The sequence below is a fragment of the Choloepus didactylus genome, chromosome 4 (genome assembly GCF_015220235.1).
Source record: "Choloepus didactylus isolate mChoDid1 chromosome 4, mChoDid1.pri, whole genome shotgun sequence".
NCBI lineage: Eukaryota > Metazoa > Chordata > Mammalia > Pilosa > Megalonychidae > Choloepus > Choloepus didactylus.
The window spans coordinates 92,169,976-92,194,632 of record NC_051310.1 but is presented as its reverse complement, the minus strand read 5'-3'; the positions used below and the strand labels follow the sequence as shown (position 1 = coordinate 92,194,632).

The 24,657-nt window shown below is 40.1% G+C and overlaps 1 protein-coding gene across 1 annotated transcript in view; it reads right to left on the bottom strand.

The window, feature by feature from the left end:
• Positions 1–23,135, bottom strand: part of FANCI (FA complementation group I) — a 132,514-nt gene extending 109,379 nt beyond the window's left edge. Inside the window, 4 exon segments of the mRNA XM_037833024.1 lie at positions 648–703; positions 4,286–4,302; positions 20,334–20,436; positions 23,078–23,135. Of these exon segments, the coding sequence (XP_037688952.1) occupies positions 648–703; positions 4,286–4,302; positions 20,334–20,417 (157 nt within the window). The 5' untranslated portion in view covers positions 20,418–20,436; positions 23,078–23,135.
• Between the last annotated feature and the right edge of the window lie 1,522 nt (positions 23,136–24,657).

Below are 24,657 nucleotides of genomic sequence, written 5' to 3'. Positions count from 1 at the left end.
TTCAAATGCATTCGAGAGGTCATTCTGGAGGTTATCTTAGCATTATATAGATATCCCTTTTTAGTTTTTAGGTGTATTATTATAGCTTGAAGGAAATACCTGAAAACATCAAACTGCAACCCAGTAACCTTGATTCTTGAACACAACTGTGTAACCTATGTAGCTACATAATGGGACTGTTGTGATTGTTGAAAACCTTGTAGCTCCCCTCCCTTTATCCAGTATATGGAGAGATGAATAGAAAAATGGGCACAAAAAATTAAATGACTAATAGGAGAGGTAGGAGGTTGTGTGAGATGTTTTGGAGGCTTTCTGTTTTACTTTACTTTTTATTCTTTTTTTTTGGAGTAAGTAATAGAAACGTTGAAAATCAATTGTGATGAATGCACAATGTATGATGGTACTGTGAACAACTGATTGTTACACTTTTGAATGACTGTTAGGTATGTGAATATATCTTGACAAAATTGAATTTAATTAAAAAAAGTAAGTCCACAAAAGACTGCTACTTCAGTTGATTCTGTAGAATCCCCCAAACACAGGAAAACATCCCAGTGGGGCTTCAGACAGTAAGGAAAGTAACAATATGTGCCAAATCTACCAATGAAGCGCAAGGGAGGACAGAAGCAGCTTTCATTATTTATTACCTTTGAAGTACCTCTCAGGATGTGCTCCAGCAGCTTTTCCTTTTCCACGCATTGATCTGAAGGAGATTAGCCAGCTGCAAAGAAAGAAAAAGCTTCAAGTCTGGGCCCAAACCCACCTCCTCTACCCCAATTTCCCTAAACTTCCCAAATATGAAAAAGCACTCACATCTGTCAGGTTCATATCACTTAGGGCTTCAAGTAACACAAATATCATAATATTTACTTAAAGCAGGATAGATGTTATGATACTGGGTTGTCAGGACTGAAATCTATTCATATACCCATTCAACAAAAATTTACTGAGTACTTAATCAGCACTAAGCATTACGCCATGTTCTTGGGGATATACATCATTAAATAAATACTTTTTGAGCATTTTTTTTTTTTAGGCACTAGGATACAAGGCTAAAAACAAATGGAAATTGATTCACAGAGCTTACAATAGGGCAGGAGGGGAAAGGGTCACAGAAAAAAATCAGAAAAGAAGTATTTGTAAAGGAAACAAATAAGTGGGGATAGACAATGATTTGAGGAAAAGGAGGCCGCTTCAATTAGGGTAGTCAAAGAAAGCTTCCCTGAGGTATATGATATTTAAGCAGAGACCTGGAAGATGGGAGAGAGCTAGCTATGGAAAGGGGGGAAGGAAGAACATTCCAGATAGAGGTATCAGATACAGGTATCACATGTGTGAAAGTCCTGAGGGGGCAAAAAGCATGACATACTTGAGGACCTGAAACAAAGACCAATTGGCTTATCCACAAACAGGGTGAGTGGCAGAAAATGAGCATGTAGAGATGGGCAAAGACCAAATTATCAAGAGTCTTGTAAGCCATGGTAAGATATTAGTCTAGGTGCAATAAAAGTTACTAAAGAGAAGAGTAGGTGCTGGATGTGATAGATGTTAAAAAAAAAAATTATTTTTGCTCCTATATAGAGAATGGGTTGTTGGGAGTTTAAGAACGAAGCGAGGACACCTGTTAAGAGTCTGCGCAGTGTTCAAGAGAAAGGTGAAGGTGGAAAAAAAAAAGATTCAATATATATTTGAAAGCTAGAATCAAAAGAACTTCCGAATCGTTTAGAAGTGAAGGGGAGTAGAGATGAAGAAATCAAGGAGTAGAGATGAAGAAATCAAGGAGGGCTCCTACATAACTGAGTGGATGGTGGCACCACCTGTTGATATGGGGATTTGTTAAAACAGAATGCCGGGACATCAGAGAAGGTGGCAGAATAGGTGAGGCAGACAAATTTCTCCTCTGTGAACAAAACTAGAGAAAAGGCAGAAAATGCCCAGAACAGCAGTTCCAGGGTACAAGCAGCCAGAGAAGAACCTCTACAATACATAGTGAGGACTTGGATGAAAAAGCAAAGCAATTTCATCTGAAAGGATGGGGTGAGTTTATTCAACTGGGACCACCGCAGGAGGCTGGGAGCTGCAAGCTGGCCTCCAAGATGGGGGGAAGCAACTCTCCACTCCCACACACCCATCTCAGCAATTAGCTGGGGAGAAAATGTGCCTCAGCCCTGTAGCCAGGAGGTCCCATGAGGGAACTCTGGAAACACCAGACCTGTGGTGACTGCATTTACTCTTCTTCCACAGAAGCTGGCAGTGTGCACGGGCAAGAGATGGGGATAGGTGAGAGCACCACATGGAAGCACCAGGTGCTCCTCCCCCACCCCAGAGACATGCAGGTGCATGGTGGACAGGGAGCGGGGCACATTTGAGCTAGAGTGTGAGACACACAGCTTCACAGCCTGAGAGTGATCCACTCGGAGGCCAGAGAATCACTAGATCCACTGTGCCCTTTCTACCTGGTTTGGACCCCACCCAGCACACAGGTGCAGTTGGGGGAAAAAACTGGCATGAGGGTAAGAGGTGGCTCAAGAGTGCCATTTGCTGGGAAGACAGGGAAACTGCACTCCAGCAAGCAGTGGCACTGCCAAATTCTATACAAATCTTCAAATAGTCCTGTATTTCCCAAAAGAACCTTACCAAGATAAGCAGATGCCCCGAAATCAACAGAAAATCATACAGCACATGAACACCGAGGTAGTTATGGACAAGCAAAATGGCCAAATTAAAAAGCCAGAGAAGACACAGAATGTGGAGCAGTTAATCAAAGAAATACATACAAATCTCCAAAACAACCTTAGTAGTTGGCTAAAGACATTAAAGACATCAAGAGACTCTAGAAGAGCATAAAGCAGAATTTGAAAGAGTAAATAAAAAAAGAGCAAGACTTATGGAAATAAAAGATCAAATAAAAAATACACTAGGGACGCAAAACAGCAGATTTAAAGAGGCAAAAGAAAGAATAATTGAACTAGGGGCAGAGCAATTGAATATGAAAGCACAAAAGAACAAATGGTGGAAAAATAAAAAAATTTGAAATAGATCTCAGGAAATAATGGACAACATGAAACATACAAATATAGGAACCATTAGTGTCCCAGAAGGAGAAGGGGTAAGAAGAATATTTGAGGACATAGTAGGGGAAAAATTCCCAACCCTTATAAAAGAAATAAATATACAAATCAAAGAAGGCTAATGAACTCCAAATAGAATAAATCCAAATAGACCCACCCCAAGAAATAGGCTAATCAGATTGTCAAATGCTGAAGAGTAGGAGAAAGTCCTGAAAGCACCAAGAGAGAAGCAATTCTCCACATACAAGGGACCACACAAGACTAACTACTGACTACTCAGCGGGCACCATGGAGGGAGAAGGCAGTGGTATGACATATTTAAGATTCTGAAGGAGAAAAACTGCCAGTCAAGAATTCCTTATCCAGCAAAGCTCTCCTTCAAAATTGAGGGAGAGTTTAAAATTTTCACAGTGTGCCAGTTTGAATGTGTTATGTTCCCCCAAATGCCTTTATCTTTGATGTAATCTTGTGTGGGCAGACCTATCAGTGTTAATCAGATTGTAATTCTTTGAGGGTTTCCATGGAGATGCACCCCACCCAACTGTGGGGGATGATTCTGATTGGATAATTTCCATGGAGGTGTTACCCCACCCATTTAGGGTGGGTCTAAATTAAATCACTGGAGCCATATAAATGAGCTGACAAACAGAAGGAAGTCAGTGCAGCTGAGAGTGACATTTTGAAGAGGAGCTACAGCCAACAGGGACACTCTGAAGAAAGCACAGGAGCTGCAGATGAGAGACAGCTTGAAGACAGCCGTTGAAAGTAGACTCTTGCTCCAGAGAAGCTGAGAGAGGACAAATACCCCAAGTGCAACTCAGAGTGACATTTTGAGGAGGAACTGTAGCTAGAGCCTAGAGAGGTATGTCCTGAGAGAAAGCCATTTTGAAACCAGAACTTTGGAGCAGACGCAGCCACATGCTTCCCAGCTAACGGAGGTTTTTCCGGACACCACTGGCCATCCTTCAGTGAAGGTACCTAATTGCTGATGTGTTACCTTGGATACTTTATGGCCTTAAGATTGTAACTTTGTAACCAAATAAACCCCCCTTTATAAAAGCCAATCCATCTCTGGTGTACTGCATTCCGGCAGCATTAGCAAACTGAACACACACAGACAAACAAATGCTGGAGAGAATCTGTTAAAAAGAGACTGCCCTGCAAAAAAATTCTAAAGGGAGTTCTACTGCAGAGAGAGAAAGGAGAGCGAGAACTGGAGAAGGTCACAGAACTGAATGGTATCAGTAAAGGTAACTTAAGGGAAAAAAAGCGAGAGGGGGGAGAAATAGATCTGACAAATAAAAATGAAAGGATAAGATGGTTGGTTCAAGAACTGCCTACACACTACTAACTTTGAATGTGAATGGATTAAACTCCCCAGTTAAAAGATACAAAATGGCAGAACGGATTGAAAGGCGTATCCATCGATATGCTGTTTACAACAACTCATGTTAGACCCAGTGACAGAAAGAGATTGACAGTGAAAGGATGGAAAAAATATTTCATGCAAGCTGCAGCCAAAAGAAAGCAGGAGTAGCTATACTGTAATCAGACAGAATAGATTTTAAATGCAAAGATGTCATAAGAGACAAAGAAGGATACTATATGTTAATAAGAAGGACAATTCACCCGGAAGAAATAACACTCATAAATGTTTATGTACCCAATCAAGGACCTTCAAAGTACATGAGACAAACATTTACAAAACTGAAGAAAGCAACAGATGTTACTACAATAGCCGGAGACTTCAATACACCACTCTCTTCTATAGATAGAACAATTAGACAGAGGACCAAAAGGAAACTGAGAACCTAAACAATGTGATAAATCAATTAGTCTTAACAGACATATATAGATGATTACATCCCAAATTACCAGGATATACATTTTTCTCTAGTGCTCATGGAAAGTTCTGCAGGATAAATCATATGCTGGGGCACAAAACAAGTCTCAGTAATTTTAAAAAGATGGACATTATTCAAAGTACATTCTGTGACCATAATGGAATGCAACTAGAAGCCAATAATCACCAAAGAACAAGAACATTCACCAATATAAGGAGGTTAAACAATACACTCCTAAACAACCAGTGGCTCAAAGAAGAATCTACAAGAAAAATAACAAGCATCTATCGATGAAAGAAAATGAGAATACAACATATTTAAAATCTAGGGGATGCAGCAAAGGCAGTATTGAGAGGGAAATTTATAGCTCTAAATGCATACATTAGAAAGGAAGAAAGAGCTAAAACCAAAGGCCTAACTGAACAACTGAAGAAGCTCGAGAATGGTCAGCAAACTAATCCTAAAGCAAGTAGAAGAAAAGAAATAACAAAGATTAAAGCAGAAATAAGTGATCCAGAGAAAACAACAACAACAATAAAAAAAAAACAATAGAATAAATAAAAAGAAAAGCTGGTTCTTTGAGAAGATCAACAAGATTGACAACCCTTAGCTAGACTGACAAAATCAAAAAGAGAGAAGACCCCAATAAACCAAACCAGAAATGAGGGCGGGGGGACATTACTGTGGATCTCGAAGAAATTCCAAAAATCATAAGAAGCACACCAACAAACTAAACGACTTAGAGGAAATGAATAATTTCTTGGAAACACATGAACAACCGAGAAGAAATAAAAGATCTCAACAAACCAATCACAAGTAAAGAGATCCAATCAGTCATCACAAATCTTCCTACAAATAAAAGCCCAGGGTCAGGTGGCTTCACGGGGGAATTTCACCATATGGCCCAAAAAGAGCTGACACCACTGGAACACTACTGAACTCATTTTATAAAGCGAACATCACTCTAATACCAAAACCAGAAAAAGGATAATACAAGAAAGGAAAACTACAAGCCAATCTCCCTAATGAATACAGATGCAAAAATTCTCAACAAAATATTCGCAAATTGAATCGGAAGGCACATTAAAAGACTCATACACCACGACCAAGTGGGGTTCATTCCAGGCATGCAAGGGTGGTTCAACATAAGAAAATCAATCAATGTGATTGGGAAAGCCATATGGACCACATTCCCCTTTGTCTAGTTTATGGATGGATGAGTAGAAAAATGGGGGAAGGAAAAAAACAAACAAACAAACAAAGGCACCCAGTGTTCTTTTTTACTTTAATTGCCCTTTTTCACTTTAATTATCATTCTTGCTATTTTTGTGTGTGTGTTAATGAAGGTGTCAGGGGTTGATTTTGGGGATAAATGCACAACTATGTAATGGCATTGTGAACAATCAAATGTACGATATGTTTTGTATGACTGCATGGTATGTGAATATATCTCAATAAAATGAATTAAAAAAAAAATCAGTGTAATACAACACATTAACAAATTGACAGGGAAAAATCAAACAATCATCTCAATAGACCCTGAAAAAGAATCTGACAAAATTCAGCATCCTTTTTTGAAAAAAATCCTTCAAAAGGCAGGAGTTGAAGGAAACTTCCTCAGTCTGATAAAGGGCAGATATACAAAACCCACAGCCAGCACAGTACTCAGTGGTGAGAGACTGAAAGTCTTCCCCCTAAGATTGGGAACGAGACAAGGATGCCCACTGTCACCACTATTATTCAACGTTGTGCTCGAAGTTCTAGCCAGAGCAATCCAGCAAGACAAAGAAATAACAGGCATCCAAATCTGAAAGGAAGAAGTAAAACTATCATTACTTGCAGATGATATGATCTTATATTTGGAAAATCCTGAGAAATCGATGACAAAGCTACTTGAGCTAATAAGCAAATTCAGCAAAGTGGCGGGGTAGAAGATTAATGCACAAAAGTTGCTAATGTTTCTGTACACTAGTAATGACCTAACTGAAGAGGCAATCAAGAAAAAAATTCCACTAACAATAGCAACTAAAACAATCAAGTATCTAGGAATAAACTCAACTAAGATGTACAAGACCTTTACACAGGAAATTACAAAACTATATTCAAAGAAATCAAAGAGGACCTAAATAGGTGGAAAGATATTTATACTCATGGATAGGAAGGCTAAACATCGTTAAGATGTCATTTCTACCCAAACTGACCTACAGATTCAACGCAATGCCAATCAAAATTCCAACAACCTATTTTGCAGACTTGGAAAAGCTAGTTATCAAATATATTTGGAAGGGAAAGGGGCCCTGAATTGCCATAACATACTAAAAAAGAATAAACCCACAGTGGTCAAAACAGCTTGGTACTGGCACAAAGGCAGACATATTGATCAGTGGAATCAAATTGAGAATTCGGAAACAGACTCCCATATTTATGGTCAACTGATTTTTGATAAGGCCCCTAATCCACTGAACTGTGAGAGAACAGTCTCTTCAACAAATGGGGCTGGAAGAACTGGATATCCATATCCAAAAGGATGAAAGAGGAGCCCTACTTCACCCCCTATACAAAAATTAACTCAAAGTGGATCAATGACTTCAATATAAGAAACAGTCCTAGAATATAGGGAAACATCTTCAAGACCTAGTAATAGGAGGTAGCTTCTTAGACCTTAACACCCAAAGCACAAGCAAGGGAAGAAACAACAGATAAATGGGAATGCCTCAAAATCAAAAGCTTCTGTGCCACAGAGGACTTTGTCAAAAAGGTGAAGAGGCAGCCAACGCAATGGGAGAAAATGTTTGGAAAACATATATCTGATAAAAGACTGATATTCAGCATATATAAAGAAATCCTACAACTCAACTACAATAGTACAAACTGCCCAATTATAAAATGGGCAAAAGATATGAAAACACATTTTTCCAAAGAGGAAATACAAATGGCTAAAAAACACATGAAAAAACGTTCATCCTCACTAGCTATCAGGGAAATGCAAATCAACACCACAGTGAGATATCATCTCACACCAATGAGAATGGGTGCCATCAAACAAATAGGAAACTACAAATGCTGGAGAGGATGTGGAGAAATTGGAACTCTCATTCATTGCTAGTGGGAATGTATAATGGTACAGCCACTGTGGAAGACAGTTTGGTAGTTCCTCAGAAAACTAGATATTGAGTTTAGTCCAGCAATTCCATTTCTCGGTATACACCCAGAAAATCTGAAAGCAGTGACACGAACAGATATTTCCACATCGATGTTCCTAATGACATTGTTCAGAACTGCCAAGAGATGGAAACAATCCAAGTGTCCTTCAACAGATGAGTGGATAAACAAAATGTGCTAAATATATTCGATGGAATGCTATGCAGCAAACAAGGTCCTTAAACTTATGACAACATAGATGAACCTTGAAGACATAATGCTGAGTGAAATAAGCCAGACACAAAAGGAAAGCTATTGTTTGTTATCACTAATGTGAACTCCGGGAACAATGTAATATCAGTGTCTTATAATGTAGAATACAGGGGACCTAGAGATAGACAGAAGCTAGTGAAGGGGGAATGATTACCAAACATATACAGACATGTTAATGAGGGTGAACTTAAAGGTATAGGAATGGACAGGGGTGATAACAGTTTGTTAATGGGATTATAAGTATCAGTGCCGCATTGAAGGCGAACACAATTGAAAGGGGTTGTTTAAATGCATGTACCCTGCAGATTAGCACTACAAATATAAATAAGTGCTTGCAAGATCTACTTCTAAGGTATGACATGGGTACAAAGAGTTAACAACAGAGTGGTATATGGGAAAAACTACTCATTGCATATTATAGATTATATTTAATAGGAATACCTTACCATTACCACATTAATACTATGGATAAATAATTAGGGGCTGATAAGAGATTTGGGGTGTTGGGTTATCATAATTGTTTTAAATTGAGAGTGATGATGATTGTACAACTAAGTGAAGATAATGTGAGACAATGATTGTTTAGCTTGAATAGAATATATTCTATGTGAAATTAGGAACCCCTTACTTATTAGTAAGTCAAGCCCTCAGTCTTCGGGCTTACTCTTATGAAGCTTATGGCTATAAAGGGGAAGGTAAGCCTATCTATAATTATGCCAAAGAAGCACCTTCAGAGAACCTCTTTTGTTGCTCAGATGTGGCCTTCCTCTCTCTAAGCCCAACTCTGCAAATAAATTCATGCCCCCCTACATGGGACATGACTCCCACAGGAATGAGTCTCCCTGGTGACATGGGACACAACTCCCAGGAATGAGCCCGGCTCTGGCACTGAGGGATTGAGAATGCCTTCTTGACCAAAAGGGGGAAAAGGAAGGTAACAAAAGAAGGTTTCGGAGGACTCGGGCAAGATGGCGGCAGAGAGAGGAGTGGAAGCTAAGTAGTCCCCCTGGAACAACTACAAAAAACCAGAAACAACTAGTAAATAATCCAGAATAACTGCGGGGGGACAAACGAGACCATCCATTCATCATACACCAACCTGAATTGGGAGGAATGCCCGAGAACACAGCATAAAATCTGTAAGTAAAACCTGTGGAACCAGGTCGGGAGACCCCCTCCCCCATAGCCCGAGCTGCGGAGCCGCGTGGTGCCACAGAGAAGCTCTCTCACAGCAAGCGAATACAGCTCAGCTGAGCTCCAACTGGGGTTTTAAGTAGCGAGTGTGAACTGCTCACTACAGGTACGCAGCCCCAAAAAACAGACAGAGGCTTTGGGTGACGACTGACCTGGGAGAGCCGGAGGGTCGCCTTGGACTGGGTCTGAACGGGACTATCTGCTTCTTTTTTGGCTCAGTGGAGAAAGCCCCAGTCATTTTCAGTTTCCAGGGTTGTGACTCTGGGAAGGGTGGAGACACCACAAGCAGAGAGCGAGACCATTGAAATGCTAATGACCTCCACCTGAGGGGTCTGTCTTCTCTAGGAGGAAAGGGGTGGGGCCCTTTCCATTCGAACCAGACCCCAGAGCCTGGGGGAACACGGCCATACCTCCTCACACCAGTCAAGAATTATAGGCTAACAGGCATCACCTGCTGGGCAGAAAAGCACAGTGACCCGAGGCATCAAAGGGTGGAGCAATTTTCTAAGACACACCAGCAGGGAAACCAGATACTGAATATTTCTTCCCTCTGGGACCTGAGCCTGTTCTGGTCTGGGAAAACCTAATTTGGATAACCAAGGAAACCATGCCTAGACAACAGAAAATTACAACCTACACTAAGAAAAACAAAGTTATGGCCCAGTCAAAGGAACAAACGTACACTTCAACTGAGATACAGGAATTTAAACAACTAATGCTAAATCAATTCAAAAAGTTTAGAGAAGATATTGCAAAAGAGATAGAGGCTGTAAAGGAAGCACTGGACATGTATACGGCAGAAATCAAAAGTTCAAAAAACCTACTAGTAGAATCTATGGAAATGAAAGGCACAACACAAGAGATGAAAGACACAATGGAAACATACAACAGCAGATCTCAAGAGGCAGAAGAAAACACCCAGGAACTGGAAAACAAAACACCTGAAAGCCTACACGCAAAGGAGCAGATGGAGAAAAGAATGAAAAAATATAAGCAACGTCTCCGGGAACTCAAGGATGAAACAAAGTACAATAATGTACGTATCATTGGTGTCCCAGAAGGAGAAGAGAAGGGAAAGGGGGCAGAAGCAATAATAGAGGAAATAATTAATGAAAATTTCCCATCTCTTATGAAAGACATAAATTACAGATCCAAGAAGCGCAGCGTACTCCAAGCAGAAGAGATATGAATAGGCCTACGCCAAGACACTTAATAATCAGATTATCAAATGTCAAAGACAGAATCCTGAAAGCAGCAAGAGAAAAGCAATCCATTACATACAAAGGAAGCTTAATAAGACTATGTGTGGATCTCTCAGCAGAAACCATGGAGGCAAGAAGGAAGTGGTGTGATATATTTAAGATATTGAAAGAGAAAAACCACCAACCAAGAATCCTGTATCCAGCAAAGCTGTCCTTCAAATATGAGGGAGAGCTCAAAATATTTTCTGACAGACAATGAGAGACTTTGTGAACAAGACACCTGCCCTACAGGAAATACTAAAGGGAGCACTACAGGGTGATAGAAGACAGGAGTGTGTGGTTTGGAACACAATTTTGGGAGATGGTAGCACAACAATGTAAGTACACTGAACAAAGGTAACTATGAATACGGTTGAGAGAGGAAGGTGGGGAGCATGTGAGACACCACAAGAAAGGAGGAAAGATAATGACTGGGACTGTGTAACTTGGTGAAATCTAGAGTATTCAACAATTGTGATAAAATGTACAAATATGTTCTTTTACGAGGGAGAGCAAGCAAATGTCAACCTTGCAAGGTGTTAAAAATGGGGAGGCATTGGGGGAGGGATGCAATCAGCATAAACTAGAGACTGTAACTAATAGAATCATTGTATTATGCTTCCTTTAATGTAACAAAGGTGATATACCAAGGTGAATGCAGATAAGAGGTGGGAATAGGGGAGGCATGTTAGACACTTGACATTGGTGGTATTGTCCGATTCTTTATTCTACTTTGATTTAAGGTTATTTTTCCTTTTGCTGCTTCCTAGCTGTCATTTTTTTTGTTTCCTCTTTCTTTTGCCTCTCTACCTTCTATGACTCTCCCTACTGCCTTGTGGAAGAAATGTAGATGCTCTTGCTTAGTATGAGCAGAATGTTCAATTAGGATGAACTTAAATGTTTGGAAATGAACAGGGGTGTTGGTAGCAAGATGTGAGAATAACTAACAGTGCCGAATGGTGTGTGAATGAGGTGGAAAGGGGAAGCTCAGAGTCATATATGTCACCAGAAGGAAAGCTGGAGGTCAAAAGATGGAAATGTATAAAACTGAATCATATGGTGGGCAATGTCCATGATCAACTGTACAAATACTAGAAATCACTTCATGAACCAGAACAAATGTATGAAAATACAATTAGAAGTTAATAATAGAGGGGCATATAGGGAAGAACTATATACCTATTACAAACTATATACTACAGTTAGTAGTATTTCAACATTTTTTCATAAACAGTAACAAATGTACTCTATCAATACTAGGAGTCAACAATTGAAGGGGTTGGTTAGGGATAGGGGAGGTTTAGAGTTTCCTTTTCTTTTTTTCTCTTTTCATTTTTCACTTTATTTCTTGTCTGGAGTAATGAAAAGTTTCTAAAAATTGAACAAAAATTAAGTGCGATGGATGCACAGCTGTATGAGGATACCCAGGGGCAAGTGATTGTACACTTTGGATCTTTAGATAATTGTATGGTATCTGAACAATCTCAATAAAAATGAAAAAAAAAAAAAAGTGTAATAAAGAAACCTGTAACACTAACACAAAGTCCCTTTAACAGCCTTGTTTAGCCAATAAATAAAACTATGTTTACTCATTTTATATTAAATAAAACTTTGTAAATATAAAAAAAAAATAAAAATAAAAAAAAAAAAAGAAGGTTTCAGTGGCTAAGAGATTTCAAATAGAGTTGAGAGGCTGTCGTGGAGGTTACTCTTATGCAAGCTCCAGCTAGATATTCCAAATGCCCACAGTATGCCAAGCCCTAATCAACTGTAGTCCTGAAATACCTAGGTCCCTATCTGAGACTCTTATAAAAGTTTCACTCACTAAGTTTATTTTTCAGAAACTTAAATCCTCCAGTGTTCCTATGCCAGATAAGACCAAAACCCAGAGACAACAGCCTCTTCAAGAACATCAACCAGATGCAGCCGCCTTCCCCATAATGAAGACAACTCTTTATAATATGAACAAGTTAGGGTGGTCACTGCTGAGATATCACTGAAGATTGAGAAAGTGATCAAACGAGAGGAACAGATAGCAACAGAGAAGTCTGAAGTTAACAAAGAACAAAGGATTACAAACACTGAATCTTTATATAACTTTTTTTAGTTTCTAGAATACTAGAATAGCTAGAAGGAAATAACCAACATGGTAGAACTGTTACCCATAATGTTCTTTGAAATCTGCTCTAGAGCTACCTGTTAAACTATACTTTGAAAGTTACCACTTTTCTGTATATATATTTAATAATAAGGAAATAACTGAAATTGTGGGACTGTAATCCATAACATTCTTTGAAGTTTGCTCTCTAACTACTTGTTAAATCATACTTTGAAATTTATCACTTTTCTGTACATCTTGGCTCTACTTGAACTCTCTCAACCACAAAAAAGTGAAAAAAAACCAAAACACCAGAATGCCAGGCTCTGCCCCCGGTTTCTGATTCAGCAGGTCTGGTATGGGGCCAAGAACCACCACTCTAAGATAACACAACTGCACATGAAAAAGTGGAACTGGGGGGGGTGGGGTATGGGTGGTGTGGCAAGGCCTGATGGGTGTGCAGGTGGGCAGGCAGGCAGGCAGGCACGTGGGGCCCTTTGTCCCCAGCATCTGGGCATCTGGCACCAGCCAACACCCCTGCCTCGGCCCCATGGCAGAGGATGACGAAGACAGGTCCAGAAAGATGAAGTGACTAATACAAGGTGACAGTGTCAGGGAAATGGAATCCAGACCAATTTCCTTACTGACCTGCACTATTTTGTGGATATGTGAGTGATTTCCACATCACCCATTTTACAGATGAAGCCTCTGAGACATGGAGTAACTGAATGGGAACAGTCATTGCCCCACCCCTGGAGACTCACACGACTCTTCTCCCACTTGAGTGACTGCAAGTTGGTTAAGGGGGTTAACAAGTCTGGGAAGCCTAACTCTGCAAATGAATTCATCACCCTCCCCCCAACGTGGGACAGGACCCCCAGCATGAATGAGCCTTCCTGGCGACATGGGACATGAATTCTGGGAATAAGCCGATCCTGGCATGGGGGACTGAGAGTGCTTTCTTGACCAAGGGGAAAAGAAAGGCAACAAAATAGGGTTTTAGTGGCTAAGAGAGTTCAAATAGAGTCAAGAGGCTGTCCTAGAGGTTACTCCTACGCAAGCTTCACCTAGAAATGCCAAATGACCACATTATGGTAAGTCCAAGTCAACAGTAGTCCCAAAAACCTTAAAGAATACCCAGATCCCTATCTGGGACTCTATAAAGGTTTCACTCACTAAGTTTATTCTTCTGAGACTTAAATCCTTTAGAGTGCTCCTATGACTAGCTACGTCCCAAAACCCAGAGGTAATAGCCTCTTCAAGAACATCAATCAAGATGTGTCCCTTTTCTCAGAAAGTTGACACCCCTTTCAACATGAACAAGTTAGGGTGGTCACTGCCTAGATATCCCCGAAGTCTGGTAAAGTGATTAAACTAGAGGAAGGGGTAGCAACAGACAAGATGGAATTTAACAAAGGATTATGAATTAGTGAATCTTAATATAGTCTTCTTTTTCTTAGTTGCTAAGGTTCTAGAATAGCTAGAAGGAAAGAATTGAAATGGTGGAACTGTAACACATAGCATCCTTTGAAATTTGTTTTATAACTACTTGTTAAATTGTAATTTGAAAGCTATACCTTTTTGTATGTTATATTTCACAATAAGGAAATAACTGAAACCATGATAATATAACTCGTAACAACTTCGGAAATTTCCTATATATCTACTTGTTAAATCAAACTTTGAAAGATATTAACTTTTTGTATACATGTTGTATTTCATAAGGAAATAACTGAAACTGTAGAACTGTAACCGATAATATATTTCTTTTTAATTTGCTAATTACTTGTTAAATTGCACTTGGAAAGTTATCACTTCTGTGTATATGTTATATTTGACCATAAAAAAATGATTTAAAAAAATGAGATAGATAGAAAATAATATAGAACAATCTCCAAGATCAATCATTAAGAGGAAAGAAAAGCAAGGTGCACAACAGAGCTTCTAGTATGCTAGTATTCGTATGTGCATGATACAAGGATGGGGGAACTATGAATACTTATATATATCCAGAATATCTCTGGAAGGTTTTTGTTTTTTTTTTAAATAACCTTTTGTACTATTAGAAAAACTTTGTTTTTTACCCATATGTACATTGCCTTTTATAAATGTTTTTAGAAGGATCTTGCCTCACCCTATAAATTTGATACTGGAAAAAAAAAAAAGTGGAGCTCAGAGAAGAAATGTATTTTGGGAGTTAAATGGGAACAGATGAGATCACCTGGGGAGAGAATGTAGGAAGAAAAGGAAAAAGCAGCAATCAGGGATTAAGAAGAGAAGTCAGCAAAGGAGACTGAGAAAGTGAGGTCAGTAATATAGGAGGACAATCCAAACAGAAACATGTCAAAGAACACAAGACCAATAAAACAATGAATTTGTTTTCTTCCACTATTACATCTGCCAGGTCTTTCTGACTGGAGTCTGTCTCTCTCTCCTTAAATATATAATAAGGAAACATCTGACTGCTCTGCCTGGAAGCTCCAAGAGTACTCACTCGTCATAACCCTTAGAGAGCAGTGGTTTTCAACCAGGGTGATTTTGCCCCCTAGGGGACGTTTGGCAATGTCTAGAGACATTATTAGTTGTAACAACTGGACAAGCACACTAGTATCTAGTGCGCAGAGGCCAGGGATTTTATTAAAGATCCTACAATGCACAGGAGACCCACCACCACAAGAATTATTCAGTATAAAACATAAGTAGTGCTGAGGGTAAGAAACTCTGCCTCTTCCTGAAGAAATTCAGTTTCAACAGAAGGTGGGATGGCTTAGTAGGAAAAAAAAACTGTAGCTAGAATCAGAAGACCTGGCTTTAATCTTGGCAATGCCATTTACTAGCTACATAACCTTTGTCAAGTATGCCAGGAGTTAATCTCCATGCAAGTTTCCCTACCTCAAAGGACTGTTACGACAATTAGATGAGATACCAGGTAGAGGACCTTGCACAGCACCTAACTCACAACAGATGCTCAAGAAATGTTAGTTCTTTCCTATTCCCTGTCTCTATCACCCTTCTTCCTATTCCCCTCATGTGGTGGGTTGAACTGTGTACCCCAGTTTGGACATGTTTTTGGTCTTGGTCTGCATTCTGCTAGGTGTGGACCCATTGTAAATACTATCTTTAATATATTACTTCCATTAAGGTGTGGACCAAATGAACCAGGTTGGGCTTTAAGCCAGATTACTGAGTCCTTTACAAGTGGAATGAAATTCAGACATAGAAAACGCCACAAGAAGAACCAAAAGTCAATGGAACCTGGAGGAGTAAAGGAGAAGTCATTGCCATGTGACAAAAAAGCCAACAATCCAAGGGTCACCAGGGACCAGCCCCAGAACACCAGTCTTCAGACAGAAAGCATTGCATTGCTGATGCTTCGATTTTGGACTTCTCCTAGCATCAAAACCATTAGCCAATAAATCCCCATTACTTAAGCCAACTCATCATATGGTATTTGTTTTGGCAGATGGGAAACTCGGATACTTTGCTATGTGACAGTTTGAGGTGTGCTTGCTGCTACTGTAGCCATCTTTACTTCTTGGCTCTTTCAGTAGACAGAGCTAGGAAATATATGCACATCTATAAATATTCACATAAAGAGAAATATAAATACACACACCCATCCATAAACACACATATATACATATAATACATATATTTGGGATATCATTAAGTTCACACTAATAATTCCATTTCCAATCCATCCCCATGATTTTTCCTTGCCTTCCCACATTCCATATTTGTTCTACCACTCTGAGAACTGGCTCTCACTATCAACATTTAATCATTTGCCGAGTCCTATAATACACCTAATATAGCTTTATAAATGCTTTGCCCATCCCACTACAAAAAGCAATCCTCCTAAAGAGTTGAGGATTTACATATACAGTGTGTGTGTGTATGTGTGTGTATCTTTATATTTATAATATTTATAATATATAATCAAATGCTTGGGGGCATATACTCAACTATTTGGATTAATTTCTTTCTCCCCGAAGTTAGCCAGAAAAAAAAGGACAAATACTGTATGGTCTCATTAACATGAACTAACATTAATGAACAAACTTTGAGAGTTAAAGCTGAGAACACAGGTTATCAGGAGATAGACACTTGGTGGGATCAGGCACTTGATGCTGAAGAATTACAGCATGTTCCTAGAAATGGAGAGTGCAGTGCTGTGTGATGGTAGCACAGTATTGCAGGTGCACTGACCAAGGAAGTCTGTGAGCCAACCTGAAAGAGGAGGGCTGGGGACATGTATGATACCAGAAGGATGGATGGATGATAAAGACTGGGACTGTGTAACTTAGTGAAACCTAGAGTGGTCAGTGATGGTGACTAAATATACAAATGTAAAAATGTTTTTACATGTGGGAGAACAAATGAATGTTTACCTTGCAAAATGTTGAAAAAAGGGTGGTACTGGGGAAAAATATAATGAATGCAACTGGAGTCTGGGGCTAACAGTAATATTATAATATGCTCCCATTAAATGTGACAAAGGCAATATACCAAAGCTAAATGTCTGAGAGAGAGGTGTGTAAGGGAGGGGTTTGGGATTCTTGGTAGTGGTGTTGTTGACTGACCTATTGCTATATTTCATTTTTACTTTTCCTTTTATTCTTTTTACTATTGTTTTGTTTCAATTCTTTGAGTAATGAATATATGTAAGTGCTAATTGTGGTGATGAATGCACGACTATATGATGATACTGTAAACGACTGTACACTGTGGATGATTGTATGGTGTTTGAATACATCCATATAAAATTGCAGGAAAAAAAATAGAGGGACACAAGTGCTGGAGAGAACTTGGAGAGTGAGATGTATGTATTCACTGTTGGGGAAGTAGAATGGTGTAGCCTATCTGGAGGACAGTGTGGTGGTTCCAGAAGAAGCTAACTATGTGGGTGTTTCAAGGTCCTGCAACCTCAGTATAGGGTATATACTTGGAAGATCGGAGAGCAGGGACATGAATGGACTTTTACACACTGGTATATACAGCAGCAGTATTCACTATTTGCAACAGACAGAGGTGGCCTAAGAGTACAATGACTGATGAACAGAATGGTGCACTGTGGTGTATGTATACAATAGAAAATTGAGCAGCTACAAGAAGGAATGAAGCTGTGAGACACGCAACTAGGTGAATGGATCTTGAATACAGCATTTTGAGTGAAGCACGCCAGAAACGAGAGGAAAAATATTATAATGTCTCACTAATATGGACTAACTATAAGGTGTAAACTCTGAGAGCTGAATCTTAGGGCACAGCTTATCAGGGGAATGCTTATTAATGGTCCCTAGATTGTAAGCTCTTACAGCAGTCACATCTATTCCTGAGTTGTAATGGTTATCTCTAAATCCTGAGATGCTGAGGTCCTTGTGTATAACCTGGTCGGTCTCTGGAACTCTGGGTATCCGTGTGACACCTGAGATTAGGAGCTAGAGCTTGGGAGCTATGAATGTCAATAGTACCCCATACAGCAACTGTTGAAAGAGCTAAAAAAGAATTCAGAATTCAATTAGAGATATGAACAAAGAGGATCTGGTTAGGACTAAGGCAAATCAGGCACAAGGGTAAAGGACAATAATGACTGGGTTTTAAAACCACAACTTGTGTGCGAGACCAAGGGAGGAGATGTTTACTTGGTGCAGGATCTGTATTTTCTGTAGCACACTAGATAATTTAACCTGTATGATAAGTTTGTTTGAACACCATAGGTGCTTGGAGCACTGAATGGGAACTGGGATTTGGTGAGTTTGGCTGGGGTGAAATCCTGATACATCCCAGAGTGATATGGGCAGAGCGTTTAAGTGTATTTGCGGGGACCCCCAAAGAACTGGGGAGAAACGCAGAAATGTTGAACTTCCCCACCTGGGTTATTACTGATTTTCCTGCAAACGTTGAGGATTGCCAATTCAGTGGGCCAAGCCCTTGATCTGGGGGCTTTCTCTTGTGAGGCTAGTTGCTGCAAGGGAGAGGCTAAGCCTACTTATAATTGTGCCTAGGGGTCTCTACCCACCGCCCTATCCCCCCAAGAGTCTCTTTGTTGTTAGATGTGGCCCCCTCTCTTTCTAAGCCCACTTAGCAGGTGAACTGACTACCCTTCCCCCTACGTGGGACACGACACCCAGGGGTGTAAATCCCCCTGGCAATGTGGGAAATGACTCCTGGAGATGAGCCTGGACCCAGCACTGTGGGACTGAGAGGATCTTCTTGACCAGAAGGGGGAAGAGAGATGAAACAAAATAAGATTCCAGTGGCTGAGCGATTTCAAATGGAGTAGAGAGGTCACTCTGGAGGGTATTCTTATGTACTATATAGATAACACTTTTTAGTTTTTAGTGTGTTGGAATGCCTAGAGGGAAATACCTGAAGCTGTCGAACTGCAACCCAGTGAAGATGATTGTATAACTATGTAGTTTGCACAGTGTGACTGTCTGATTGTGAAAACCTTGTGGCTCACACTCTCTTTATCCAGTGTAGGGACAGATGAGTGGAAAAATGGGGACAAAAATTAGATGAAGAATAGGGTGAGATGGAGGGGATGGAAAGATTTAGATATTCTTTTTTGCTTTTTGGAGTAAGGAAAAGGTTCAAAAATTTATTGTGGTGATGAACGCACAAATGTAGATGGTGCTGTGAATAACATTGTACACTGTGGATGACTGCAGGGTGTGTGAATATATCTCAATAAAACTGTATGAAAAAAAGTAAATGAACAATGGGGGGAGGAGGGAAATGGGATGTTTAGGATGTTCTTTTTCATTTTAATCTTTATTTTATTTTTTGAATAACGAAAATGTTCAAAGTTTGATTGTTGTGATGAATGCACAACTATATGATGATACTATGAACAACTGATTGTACACTTTGAATGATTGTATGTTATGTGATAATATATCAATAAAATTGCATTAAAAAAAATTCTACTTCAAAAGCAATCCTGGATAATTTCAAAGACAAAACAATCAGAGAGTATCTCTACATCAATTCCCAGTCATTGTGTCACATAACAGAGGCTAAGATGCACCTAGATTTAATGACCACAACACTTGCACAAAAAAATTCCTTTAAAAGTCTTAAATTATTCAATGTTTAAGGTTAATCTTGAAGAGGGCTTCTTCTCATGTCCTCTTTGAGATGACTTACTATGGAAAAAGGAACAGTATATATAAGGTGATAGGAAGATTAAGAAGAACAGTGAGTAGGAAGATTAAAAAGTACACTAATTTGTTAATATATAAACAGTTGTATAAGCATTCTATTCTTAGGCTACTTCAGGTTTAAATTTGGTCACAAATGCCCACAAGTTGTCCCTTTCTTGTTCCCCCATATTCCTTTACATCTATGAATCGTTATCAAATAAATCCTTGTCTTCTAAAGAGAGGGACAGATGAAGTGACAGATTAATTTTTCTTTGGCATTTGCTTTTAGCCAAGCATGCTGCCTAATACTTCCTAATACTCACATCATCTTCTTTCAGAGTTTGAAGAAATTCCTGTAGTTTGTCTGTTGTTTTTTCTGCAGCTAGAGAGATAATTTTCTGGTCCATTATAGCTCATATCAGGGAACTGTAAGGAAAAAATGTCAGAGCTGGATGAAACTTCCAGAAATGAACAAATTTCATTTTTTCCCGTTTCACAAATACTTATTTCACACCTATTATAGGCAAGGTATATAATGGGTGCACAACAGGTTAACACGTGATAGGTAATATGAATAGGTGATTCTTATCCGAACCAAAACTATCTCAAGAATTCCCTGGTTACTCATCTCAATAGGAACCTATATTCTAACCAAGTTGGTTTTCTTTTTGGTCCACATTCTTACCATACTTTTTTACCCAGCACACAGTCTAGAACAAAGCAGACATTTAACAGTATATCAAATATATAATACAATAATTATTGTGAATTCATATACAAGAATGTATTCTAATATTATGAACATATAATAAAGTAATATTTGATAAATAAATGAATAAACCAACAGCACAGTAAATGCTAAATGGTATAAAAACAGTTAAGTAGTTCACGAGACCAAAGAAATAACTATGTGCTTGAAGGGTTTCCCAACAGATGAAAACATGAACTAGAACTTTAGAGATTAAATTTAGATAACCAGACGGTAAGCATTATACATTACTGGGAAGGACTGGATCATGAACAAAGGTATTCATGTGAGAATTAAAAAAACTGATCTGGGAAAAGGAACAGATTGACTGGGGCAGGGAGTTCAAGTAGGGGAGTAGTGAGTAGGAAGGCTAGAAAGACAGGCTGGGGTAAACTATGGAAAATCTTAAAATAAGCTAAGGGATTTAGATTTTATTCTGTAAATAGAGAGCCACCAAAAATTTTTGAGCAAAAGACTATCTGACAAGTTTGAAATAATGTATGAGGAAACTGAATCTGGCATCATTGTGCAGATTAAAGTGGGGTGAGGGAGCCAGGAGAAAGAGCAGAAGCGAGGACACCAATTAGGGGGCTATTTTACTGGTAGTGACAAAGGCTTGTACTAGGGTGGTGACTGTGGGGAAAAGAAGGAAAGGATGAACTGAAGGCACTTTAGGCAGATGGAGTTTAGAGACTAACTAGCCATGGGAGTAGAAATAAGAAGTGCAGGCTATTGGAAAGAAAACTTGCCCCTGCTTCTCCACCTTCTGCTATGTTCCCCATCTCCATAAATGGTACCATCATCCACACAGCTGCTCAAAACAGAAACCTGGGTAAGATTAACAACTTCACTTCCAAGCTCCATATCCACTCCCAACTCCTGACAAAGTTATCCCTTAAACATCTCTCAAATCTACTTCTCTCCATCTCCAATACTGCCACATTACTCCAAAGGCAACATCATCTCTCACCTGAACTAATGCAATAGCTTCCTAACTCGTCCTCTTCTATATAACTAGAGTGGTCTTTCTGAATCACAAAACAGATTATGTGACTTACTCTCTCTCCACTGTCATTCTCATTTAAAAAATTTTCAGTGGTTTTCTACTGCTTTCTTATCAGTCTAAAATCGTCAAATTAGGACAAAAAAGTCCAGCAGTTGCCTACCTGTTGAGTCTCATGTTGCACCAGACTCCCCTTCATCACTCTATACTCCAGTCCCACTGAAATGCTTGCAGTCCTTCTAACTCTTCTCCTGCCACATGCCCTTACACATGACTTTCTTTTCCAATTTAAGTAAATACCCCTCCTTCCATCCCCTGTCCCCAATCTTTTATGATTAATTCTTACGGATCCCTCAGATCTCAGCTCAACTAACACTTCTTCAGAAGCTGTCTAGGTTAAATGCTCCCCATTACATCCTCTCAAGGCACATAATCAGCATACTTTTAGCATTAAGTTTATTTTTTATTAGATTAATGACTTTATTTCCCATTAGACTATAAACTGTCTAAATGCAGAAGCCATATTTGGTTTTACTCATCACTGAATCCCTAACATTTCACACAGTATCTAACTCATAATAGGTGTCCAATGTGTACTTATTGAACAAATGTATTATTGGACCCCTATAATGGGCAAGACCTTGCCATCGGCACTTTACATTCATTAATTCGATGCTCACATCAATTCTATGAGGTAGGTGTCATTAGTCCCATTTTAGAAGAACTCTGGGGATTCGGTGAGATTAAGGAATTTTCTCGAGATTAGAAGGCTCCTAAGTGGCAAAGAGAAATGAAACCCAAGTATGTCCAGCTCCAAATTCTATGCCTTTAACTACTTCGCCCAGGTTTGGGCCTGGGCGGCAGAGAGGAGGCAGACAGGGTACACCGACCAAAAGAAAGAAGTCCAGTTAGAAGAGGCAGTTTCGGAGGGGAATATGCGGAAATTAATCCATTTCAGCAGGAACATTTGCTAAAATTGTCCTAAAACCAGAGTGGCTGTACGGAATTACTGAGCTACAAATGCGAAGCAGCGGTGAGAGAAAAGTTCTCGGACGTCTGAGCTAAACTCTGAGGGAGGGGAAAAATTTAACAGGAGGTGCTGAGAGTGGAGCTCGCCTAGAGAGGAGGGAACTGCAAGTCAAAGCCCGCGGCGCGAGACAGCAGGGCCTAGCTACCCTTCCGGCCCACAGAAAATACTAGAATGCCACAACGGAACGGGAGCCCTCAAATCCTCACAGACTCGTTTCCTCCCCGGGACCCAGTCCCACCGCCCAGACAACGCACGAAACCCCTCTGCACCAGCACATCAGCCTCACCGCCGCCACAACCTTCCAAACAGCCCGCTCAGCCGAACTTCCTTCGCGCCTAATTACAGGTCCCGCCCCCGCGGCTCACTTCCGCTGTCTCTGCCCTGCGGGGATAGGGTGGCGTGGCGTGGGGCGTACCATTAAGGCTGATGGGGGGGGGACGTTCCATTCACCGTCTGAGGGAGGTGAGGACTGTCTGGATTGTCTGGACTGTGAGCACGCACACTCTGCCTGGGTGTTATCACTGTTTGTGTCTGGACGCATTAAGCTCCTCCTCAGTCCTGTGGCTGGAACAATCAGTACTTGAGGGGCCAAACCAAGTGATGCCACCCCCCCTCCCGCCCGCAGGTCTTTAGCTTGGAAGCACCTGCAAGGCAAAAGCGAGTTTCAATACTCCACCTGGTCCAGCAAACAGTTATCCCTCGGGTAAGCCCCACGCGGACAGGGACCGTACCTGTTTTTTTTTTTTGTTTTGTTTTGTTTTTTTTGTTTTGTTTTTTCTTTGTTATTAAAGCAGTTGCAGGTTTACAAAAAAATGATGAAAAAGTACAGAGTTCCGACATACACCCACTCACACACAGTTTTCCCTATTAGTAACATCTTGCATTAGTGTGGTACCTTTGTTACAATTGATGAAATAATATTAACAGTAGTCGTAGTTTACATTAGGGTTCACTCTTTGTGTTGTACAGTTTTATGGTTTTGTTTTGTTTTTACATTTTTATTCTGGTAACATATATACAACCTAGAATTAATCATTTAACCACTTTGAAGCATAATTCTGCGATGTTATATACATTCAAAATGTTGTGCCACCATCACAACCATCCATTACCAAAACTATCACCATCCATCACCCTGTACAGAAGTTCTGAACCCATTAAGCAATAACTCCCCATTCCCTACCTGATCACATCCACTCTTGCTCCATGCCCATAACCTCAGCGTTTAGCACAAAGCCTGGCACACAGTAGTGTTCAGTAAATATTTGTTAAGTGAACAAATGACAATACAGGGAAGGGTGAAGTTGGGGGTGGGGGGATATTGTGGGTTGTGGGCTGAGATCTCAGGGAGGCTGAGGAGGAGCAAAGCCAAGGGTCTATGTCGGTTTGAAGGAGCAGTTTGTGCAAAGGGCCAGAGAATGAGTGAGTGTGACTGGCCTGTCAGGGAGGTGAAGGTGTTTGACATGGAAGTGGAAAAGCAGGGCCTTGTAAGCCAAGGCAGGGAGCTTGGATTTCATATTGGGGGCAGCGGAGAACAGCTGAAGTGGAAGGACAGGACTGTAATTACATTGTAGAGTGGTGATACCCCTTGCAGGTGAGTGTTGAGGCTATTACTCAAAAGAGATGATGAGATGGTGAGCAGGTTGGGGAGACTGGGTCAATGCACCATCCTTGGATGCTCCAAGTTGTTCCTGTGACCCAAAAGGTGGCAGTGGGGACAGAAATGAGTTGAGTAAATGTGAAACATTTAGGAATTAGCGTGAACAGGACTTGGCTAGGTGTGAGAGGAGTTAAGGAATATCCAGGCTTGAGTGACTGGGGTGGGAGTGGGCTGATATTACCAGTTGCCTGACACAGGATGCACAG